Source organism: Acromyrmex echinatior, chromosome 1 (assembly GCF_024713525.1).
Source record: "Acromyrmex echinatior isolate Ae372 chromosome 1, ASM2471352v2, whole genome shotgun sequence".
Lineage (NCBI taxonomy): Eukaryota > Metazoa > Arthropoda > Insecta > Hymenoptera > Formicidae > Acromyrmex > Acromyrmex echinatior.
This window is the reverse complement of record NC_141852.1, coordinates 19,807,100-19,816,606: the sequence shown is the minus strand read 5'-3', so window position 1 is coordinate 19,816,606 and position 9,507 is coordinate 19,807,100. Positions and strand designations below refer to the sequence as shown.

The window sequence follows — 9,507 nt, the reverse complement described above, 5'->3', positions numbered from 1 at the left end:
AAGTGCTCGTTAAATCAAGAAATTACTCTCAGCGACTTGCCTTTTCTATCTTGCGGAAAGAAACTAAACAATTTAGTACTATACATTTAGCACTAAACATAAAATATTATTATAGATAAATTTTTTACAATTATTACTATATTTGTTACCGTCTTTCTGCTTCAAGTTTAACTTAAAATTCACAAGTAAAATTTTTCATACAAATACGGATGAATTAATTTTCTGTATTACAAGTTACAGTTCTTTTTAATTACAACATTTCTATGGAGAACGACAAACAACAGCTTTTTTCCTAGGGTCAAAGTAAATGATTGCCCACCTATCGACGAAGGTGGCGGAAGTCGCGCCGTGGAGCCGCAGAAGTTTCTACGAATCCGCGGCTGGTTGCAAACTTGCCGAAGGGTCGAAACCGCCGGCGCCGTGAAATTACTCGACGGGTACCTCCCACGGGGCCGAACTTGTCCGCGACAATTTCAAACTTATTTTAACATTCATATAAGCCCCGTGCCCTCGCCTCGTGTGCGAGCACCCCTGAACCATCGTCTACGCATCCCTTTCGCTGCGTAACCCTAGAAGCGATCCATGTACGACGTTCCTTCCTTGATGTAAAGACGTGCAAGCATAAGGGCGGCTTGGGATTTACATAAGATTATGCGTAAGCTTTCGTATGCCTTGTGGTAAGGGGATCGACGAAATGATGTCGCGGTGAAACAACGCTCCGGGGTATGCTCATCTCGCACTGATAATTATAATAAAGTGGCGTTGTATGACGTACGAGCGATGTGATAAGCGTTATTGTCGGTTCCAATGTAGTACAGGCAATCAGATATGATTTAAGATTTCTTTTATCGGTTTTGCAATGCGTTTTGATTTCAAATCTTGTATAGAAACGGGATATTCGCAGTATCATTATATGTATGAGAGAAAAATTTGATTCAGAATAATTATCTTAGTTTTTGCAATCTTATTATTGTTTTGTTTATTATGTGTTTTTTACATTTTATTTAATTAGTTTTTTATTTATGATTTTGTCATTAGTTGAAATATATTTTTAACACTCACAATGTTTACATATAAGTTTTCCTTAAATTAATACTGATAAATGATATGTAATAATACAATACGCGCTATGTAAAAGTTTATAAAATTAAATTAATATGGAGTAAGTTACAAATTATTAATTTATATAAATAAAACGTGTAAATAATAAATAATTCTTTTTCTATGCATGATATAAAAATCACTTTGTATACGCTAATAGAAATCGATTTTTGTTAGATATACAAACTACTTTATATTTCAATGAGCCAACAAGATTTATTATCACGCATAGCCACTCTTTGCCTTGTGGCGTTGTTAAATCTTACTACCTACCTTGTGATGCGTTTTATATTCATAGTCTGTGCGAAAATTGCTCCTAGAGCACAATAAAGATTATACGAGCCATAAAGTAAATTCAGCCTACCCTGCCGATATTTATTTAAGCGTGAGAGATATGATATGAATTCTTTCTTAATTTTTCTTTGGCCTCATTTTTAGCTTTATTTTATGTTATTGTAATTTATGTTATTGTTCTTCTTTCTTGTTGTAAAAGCTTAAATAAATTTATTTGAGACAAACCGACAGTAGTTAATGCAACATTATATCGTATCGACCGAGTGAGAGATTTCCTCCGCTAGATGTTGATGGCACAGACTGGAATTTTGGAATTCCGAATAAGCCTGCACTCTCATGAAAATACCTAGAACTACACGTTCACTGCGAAACACGGTTAATAAAGAAGATTTCATGGTGGAAGAAACTCAGGAGTGCTTGTTCTCGAGACAAATTTCGCGTAGATAAAAAAAAAGCGGAATTAATTATATTAAATTAATTGTATTATATATTGTAAGCAAATATAATTAAAAATAAAAAAACAAAAATAAGTAAAATAATAATAAAATATAACGCCTTAATTCATAATGACGGCAACATAACAGTATATAGTGTCATGTATTCATTGATTATTAGAAATGTATGTGCAAAAGCATACTTAATTTCCTTTCATGGAAATTCCTTTCTGTGGAAAAATTGTTGGAAACAAATTACAATCGCAATCTCGAATCGCAATAGACATTTTTGGAAAAATTATTTATTGAAATTGCATATACTTCGTGGTCCAACGTAAAAAAAAAACACTTTAAATGTTTAATTAATAAAATTAAAAATTTTTTATTTTCTTTTTTTATATAGAAAAAATGTTGCAACCACGAATGTTGTCCCTCTTTCGACGAGATACATCCGTTTTTATATATGCCTTTTGCAATAACCTTCATACGTCACAAATTTCAGCAGGACAAAATAAATTGAAACGACATAAAAGCTGTGAACCTATATCCGTAGCCGTAGTAAGTATTTTACAATAATCTGCTTTCTTTAGCTCCTTTATATAGAATAAAATAAAAATATTTGCTCAAAGTTATGAATGTAATTTATGCAAAAATATTCGCTTCACATTATTATTATTATAAGTCATTTAAATATCTTGCATTTTAATACTTACTAAATTGACTTGTTTAAAGCATTTTGTACGATATTCTGTTAATCTTTATTTTGTATATATCCGTTTTTGTGAAAGTTATCTATAAGACACAAATTACATTTTTGTTGTAAACTGATTTCAAATATGCATAACGTTATTTCATTTTATAAAATTATTTAATCATCAGGGAGTAAAATATTCGGTATTAGGTAATAATTGTTGTAATTTAGTAATAATTATTTTCGTTTAGTACCCAATTTAAGCGAGTTTAAAATATAGTTGCTCACTTGGGATATAACTATGTCAGGACTATTAAAAACTTTTTCCTTGTATGATTCTGCATATGAGTTAAAAGTGATGTCGGTATTCTATACTTTCGCGGCATGACGTAACGCAACGTTTCATCGGTGCTTACGAGGGAAAACGGTTAAATTTTTTTCTGTTAAAAAAATTACTGCAAGAAAATGTACCGGTAGTCGTTAATCCCGAGCTATTAAATCTTCTTGTAATGATAATACATTTTTATAACGCGAATATAAAAAATGTGTTTATGATATATTTTTTAGCAACGCTCGTTGCTTGCATGCGCGAAAAGAGATATCATATATTTCTATGAATTTATGGCGCCGGTTTTTTTATATATGTATATATTTAATTACAGTATCGTTAAATAGTTTTCAGCGCTTATAATTTTTAGTTAGCTTTTCATGTTTACAATTTTCCAGGAAAAAAAAACAATCACATTTTCTTGTTATGATTAATACTATTTTAAATATAATGAAGTTAAGAAAAAAACTTTAAACGCGCGCGTGCGTCAGTTTTAATTTTTTTAACAAATCTTTTAAACAGTGTGATCAGATCTTTAATAATTAATAATTTTTGACAATACAAATTTTGCTCTTTCAAGATATTATGTGGATGTGGTAGACTTGATGGCACCGAAATTTCAGAAGCTGTATCAACAGCTATACATTTACGGCATAAAAAAATGAAACCATTATTTTATGCTCCGGACGTTGAAATTTGTGGTGTAGTCAATCATCTTACCAGAGAGATGGATACTGAAAGTACTAGAAATGCTCTCGTTGAAGGTGCCAGATTAGCAAGAGCGTGCATAAAACCTCTATGCGAGTGCGAAGCTTGTACACATGGTGCCCTTATTATACCTGGAGGATTTGGCGCTGCACGCACTTTGTATGTGTTGATATGATGTTGTGGAAATAGAAAGTAAAATAGAAAAAAGTAAAATAAGATTATGTTAATAAAAATAATACATGCATAACATGAAAAGCTATTCTTGTATCTTAACCTTAATAAAATAATGAATGTGCATAGATGTTACAAATTTTGAAGGCATAGATTTCGACATTAAGACATAGTGATGAAAAAAAATTTTTACGAAAAAGTACAGAAAACCTAGAAAGGTTGAGACATGATTTTAGAAATTCTTAATTTTTCATAGATATTCGTAATGGAACGTAGAGTGGCGTTGTTTGAGGACAGAGGATTTCTTGGTTTTTCAAATAGTGCCACTCTACGCAGATTCGTAAAAAATTTGTTATCATGGTACTATAATAATTTCTAATTAAAGCAAATTTCTAATTATCTTTATAAAGATAAACTTTTTTTTAATAAAGGAGCGATTTTGCCGAAAAAGGTACCGATTGTACTGTTCTACCCGACTTGGAGAAGCTCATCGAAGATTTTTATTGCGAAAAGAAACCGATTGCTACTATGTGTATAGCTAGTGCACTTGTTGCTAAAGTGTTGAAGGGTGTGAAAGTTACACTTGGCAAGGACTGTAAGTCAGTTCGTTTCATCATTAATATCCTATGTTTTGTAATATTTATGAATTATTTCTTAGCACCTAAAAATGACTGGCCATATGCTGATGCTATCAAGAAGGTTAAGGATATGGGTGCTAAAGTAGAAATGAAAGATGTTAAAGGAGTAACGTTAGACAAGAATTTTGGCGTTCTCAGTACACCAGCCTGGTTATATGAACCAGCTACTTATGCAGATGTTTATGATGGTATTGGTAAACTTGTTACAATGTTAAAAAAATGCATCAATAAGTAATTCATGCAAATGTTTCTAGAAATCACATATATGTACACACGTTACACTTTCATAATTTATTATTTTATTTATATATTTACGTATTTTATATTTATATATAAGAACAAAAATTTATATTACATTAACTGTATATTATTTTTATAATACAAATACTTTTGTTCCATGCAAGTTGTTTGTAAAAATATTAAAATTATTGTACAGCATAAATACGCTTTTTCGTTAGGAATGTGCAATCTCCGGATCAATTCATTAAAAATAAACTAAAAACAACGCTCTTTATTTAAAAAAAACAACAAAATTTTTTACAAAAAAATCAGTTTAAAATTAACTTTTAGAAGAATCTTTTAGTTAGAAGAATCAATTTTTTGTAAAATAATTAATTTAAAATCGCTAGTTTGGAAAAATCGATTTTTTGGAGATCGGAACATTCCTACTTTTTGAATTAATTTTTTGTAGGATTATGGGACAGGAACGTTATTTTTGAAAGAAATATATTTTATTTTATTTTTTTATCTCGCCCTTTTGAAATAAAGTAAATGGGGCGCGCACATTTTGAACGTTAAAGTAAGTCAATAAATCTAATAATACAATTAAAATAATCAACAACAAGTGAAACAACAATAAATCGAGATTTGCGGCAAAAATTTTTCATCGATTTAGAATTGCCTTTTTATTTTTCTTTTGTTAGATAACATGGCAGTCTTCGCCGTGAATTCATCTAGGGTGAAAGTCGTTCTGGAATTCTACGGAAATTCTGGCACGACCTCTCCAATACTCTTTATTTCATAATCATTGCAATTGGCAAGAAATGCGTTTAGAGATTTTCTTATCAAATAACAATTTCATCATAAATTTTGAACCTAAACAGTATGGAGAAAAATAATTAATGTATTTTTATAATCAATACAAAATGAGCAGTCTTTATTAGTTTGCTGAATATATGTATATGTGGATTTTTTAAAGTATAGCCAATTAAAATTAATTTTTCTGATGCACGCAAAGCCACGCGTATTTTGTGTAACATTTCACATAAAAATGTGATGGCAACCCGTTTCTGCTTTAGCTAAAACATTAAAATATAGAAGAGCACATTAAAATAATTTATTTCTAATAATACCGAAGTTTTTTGTAAATCTATTCAACGCTGTCAAAATTTTGTTGCGTATATTTTCGTAGGTCTACGTCTTTTCGTTTCTTATTTTTACATTTTTAATATCCAGATTGAAAACTATGGTTTTTTTCACTACGTTTTTTCGTTTCTTATTTTTACACTTTTAACATCTAGAATATAAACTATGGTACGTTTGAAAGAAAGAAGAATAACGAATGTAAATGTAAAAATTGTATCTAAGAAAAAGATCTTATGCATATTCTAGAAGTATATCCTGTACGCTTACGCGTTTTGCATAGTTATAGGATAACGAGGCTCCGTGCACGATGGTTTTAGTTCGAACGCAAGTGTCGTTGGTAAGAGTTACCGATTCCGGAATCGACTTACTCGAGCGTAACGTTCACGTACGAGCAAGTGAATTCAATCAACGTAAAAGGTCTCTGTGAATAATCGTTGCTAGTTAGCTTTGCAAGCGCCTTGCCGAAACGGGACAGTTTCTCCAGAAGGTGTTTGTATGACCGGCGGAACATATATAGCACCACATGGAATTTCTTAATCGACGAACTGTAGACCCGAAAAATCTTATATTTAAGATCCTTCAACTCATGCAGTTACTAGCTTAGGAAATAATTTAAACGTTAAGACCACGTGCGTTTTAGATCTAACGATTGGTCAATAAACAGGAACGGCAGTGCCTTATATTCTTAATGCTATTATCTTAAGATCTATTAATTAATCCAAATTTTCGCATCGCTCAGGAAATGATATGGAAGTTTTGTACAGTATTAAATTTACCTTCCGGAGTTGACAAAATCTGTAACACAGTCACTGATACTGAGTCTGTAAGATTCATCTAATATATGTTGATTAAAAGCATTAATTAATTTGAAGAAACCAATAAAAATGATGTAACTTGTATATAAAAAAAATGAATACTGTATTTATTTTGATAATAATGATAAATTTGCAGATGTAATATAAAGAATATAATTGAGTGGGTCTAACAGATTCACGTCAGCTCCGGAAGATTAAAACAATAAACAAATGTTTTCGCTTATCCCTGTATCGATACAGAATGTCGTCGGAATTCCAATAATAGGAATTATTATAGAATAGAATTGTATATACCGTCTAACCGGCAACGCGTCGCGCGTTAATTTCAAAATACGATTCTCCAGTCGCCAGCTTTTCGGTTTGATCGAAAAGTTCGTATGCGCGCACAGTACCTCCGCACATGAACAAAGATGCGAACTTTCTATGTTCCTGTTACACGTTTCAGTACATTCTCCTCTAATAATAAAAAAATGACGCTTTTCAGACTTTGGTTCTGATCTCGAGGCCAAATTCCGCGTTTGGGAGAAATCCCGAGGTTTTGCGTCCATATTAACATACACTTTAGCGATATTTATTTACGCTCAGCTGAGAGCGAGTAGCGGTTCAACGGACATGCGAGATCTTCTGGCTTTGTCCTCCTCATACTGTTTCATCTTCATAAGCTTCACTTTGCCCTTGCTCTGCTTTTTCCTCGGTATTTCCGTGGACACTTCTTCCTCGTTAGATCGCTCCTCTTCTTCCAACATTCTGAGAGTCTCGATGATATTCCTCGGTTCCGTGACACGTCCAGTCGAACTGCCGTTCTTGTTAGCGTATACTACAGAAAGATGTGAGAAACTGGACTTTGGCGGTGCCGTAATATCAGCAAAATCGCGGAAGTTTGCGAAGAAGTCACCGCCCCGAATTGGCTGCGGTTTTGGGTTTCTATAATACTGCGCACGAGCACGATTATGATAGTATGGATTGTAAAGACTTTCGTCTATCGCGTATTCGTCGTTCTCTTTATCCTCCGGATAATAAGTACCTCCGCGGATCACGCCGAAGTTACCTGACCCTAGTATAGAGTGTTGATCCTTAGTCGCGGCGGTCTGATAATTACGATCGCGTTGGAAATAGCCTAGGAATCTGTTAGGACGATATCGCTGCTGCTGTTCCGCAAATGAAAGTCTGTGATTTCCAAAGAGTTCCGCAAAGGTCGGGAAGAAATTTTGACTTTCGGTTTCTAAACCTCTGCCCGCATCAGTAAACTGTGTAGTGCCGGTATGATCCGTATTCTTTGCCTCTTGATCTTTAGAAGTTTCGGGGTTCTCAACTTCGGATGATTTCTCCTTACTCTTGTCGGTAGTATCGGTTAATGTCTCGTTTTGATTAGTCTTTTGTGAGCTTTCCTCTGTGCGATCTGGTGGCGAAGTCGTTCCGGATTCATCCGGCTCCATATACATGTCGGAATCGTCATATTCTTCGCCTATCTCTGACGCCGAAGCCACAGAGTCCTAAAATACAGAAAAAAGTTTCCCCTCAATTATACAGGAAATTAATGTTGTCTTTCAAATAATAAACATCAATGCGATCGAGAGAAAGTCCACACACATGCAATCAATACACGAACAGAAAAATGTTTTATAAATCACTAAAATATACTCTTCTAAATTCAATAGCTTGTCATTCATGAACTTTCTTCACTCTTTCAAATGTCTTGTTACGTATCGAAAATCCGTGTAATGAGCGAAACAGCCGGTCAACTTTAACATCAGGAAATTAATTTTAAATCAACCGTCACGAATTATCTACTATTATCAATAACCGTTCATGATACGAACATGAAGAATATTAAATTTTCTATTATGTAATAGTATTTTAATTGTTTCAAAGTAATGTTTTTACAAATGATAGCTTTTAACATTAATTCAATTACGTAATAATAGTGAATTACGCGTTACGGAAATTAAACAAAGAAAGAGAGATTCTAAATTAAAATTTGCTTTCTTTATCACTTTCATATAGCGTTGAATACAGCATTTTTCTAATTCGAAAAAATGTTCTAAATAAATAGAATAAATATATATACACACACACACACACACACACACACACACACACACACACGGAAAGAACGATTTTCAAATAAAATCTAAAAATTTAGCTAAATACAGATTTTAAAATAATTTTGTTAAATTATAAAAATAATTATGTAGGATGCTCAAACTGATTACTAGAGTATTAAAGTTTCTTGCTCATTATATTTGAATTCCCTATATAATTATTTCGATGGTTCAACAAAATTATTTTCAGGTCAGCATCTATCAAACGTTAGATGTGAAAAGTTGTTTATTTTGTATATAACCATTATATACCGGAACTATCACTTTCTATGACATTCTTGGAATTATTTCGTAGTATCTATAAAGCAGTGGAGGCTGCAGTGATTAGAGATTATTCAAGCTTGACAGGAAAGGTTTTCAATGAATGCGAGATTCCCTTTCGCGGAGTGCATCAGCCGAGCGTGCAGGCCAAAGAGAGACGGCCTGTGTGTTCAAGCAATCCACCGTGTCCTCGCCTTGACATTTAAGGCATCTTCGTGCCAGCGACCGTCTGTGCAAGACCATAAGTACGTCATGATTCGTTAATATAACATCTACATATACCGTTCCACAATAGTATGTTCCGATTATGTACGGTACACGCGTATATGCTTATGCGTCGCGATCGACGGTAACGCGAACAAAATGCATAGACGGTCATTGAAATCAGTTGCAACACATCGGCGACACGCCTAGCATTGTTATGTATATGTCAGGTCAGCATAACTGTATCTGCCTTCTCGATGTTATAATACCTCGCTGGTTGAATCTATTTTAATGCCTAAGGATGGGATAGTTCAAGAGTGGATTACATCCATAGAAGTTAGGATTCGAATGGGGAAGTTAAATGGGAGAATACATCGATTGTCAACATCAAGAGG

The 9,507-nt window shown here is 33.1% G+C and overlaps 2 protein-coding genes across 2 annotated transcripts in view; one reads left to right on the top strand and one right to left on the bottom strand.

The window, feature by feature from the left end:
- The first annotated feature begins 618 nt into the window (after positions 1-618).
- LOC105154948 (uncharacterized) lies at positions 619-4,648 on the top strand. The gene is made up of 3 exons (XM_087407420.1): positions 619-2,387; positions 3,429-3,715; positions 4,159-4,648. Exons 1-3 carry the CDS (start codon positions 2,238-2,240, stop codon positions 4,598-4,600), a joined length of 879 nt encoding a protein of 292 aa, XP_087263546.1. The 5' UTR covers positions 619-2,237; the 3' UTR covers positions 4,601-4,648.
- A 2,003-nt stretch (positions 4,649-6,651) lies between these two features.
- Positions 6,652-9,507, bottom strand: part of LOC105154879 (uncharacterized) — a 65,782-nt gene continuing 62,926 nt past the window's right edge. The window contains exon 4 of the mRNA XM_011070661.2: positions 6,652-8,038. Coding sequence (XP_011068963.2) covers positions 7,127-8,038 — 912 coding nt within the window. The 3' untranslated portion in view covers positions 6,652-7,126. The remainder of the gene's footprint in view (positions 8,039-9,507) is intronic.

Coding starts and splice junctions, on each gene's coding strand:
- LOC105154948 (XM_087407420.1), top strand. CDS start 2,238: ATGTTGCAACCACGAATGTTGTCCCTCTTTCGACGAGATACATCCGTT. Junction 2,388..3,428: donor AACCTATATCCGTAGCCGTA/GTAAGTATTTTA, acceptor TGCTCTTTCAAG/ATATTATGTGGATGTGGTAG. Junction 3,716..4,158: donor TTTGGCGCTGCACGCACTTT/GTATGTGTTGAT, acceptor TTTTTAATAAAG/GAGCGATTTTGCCGAAAAAG.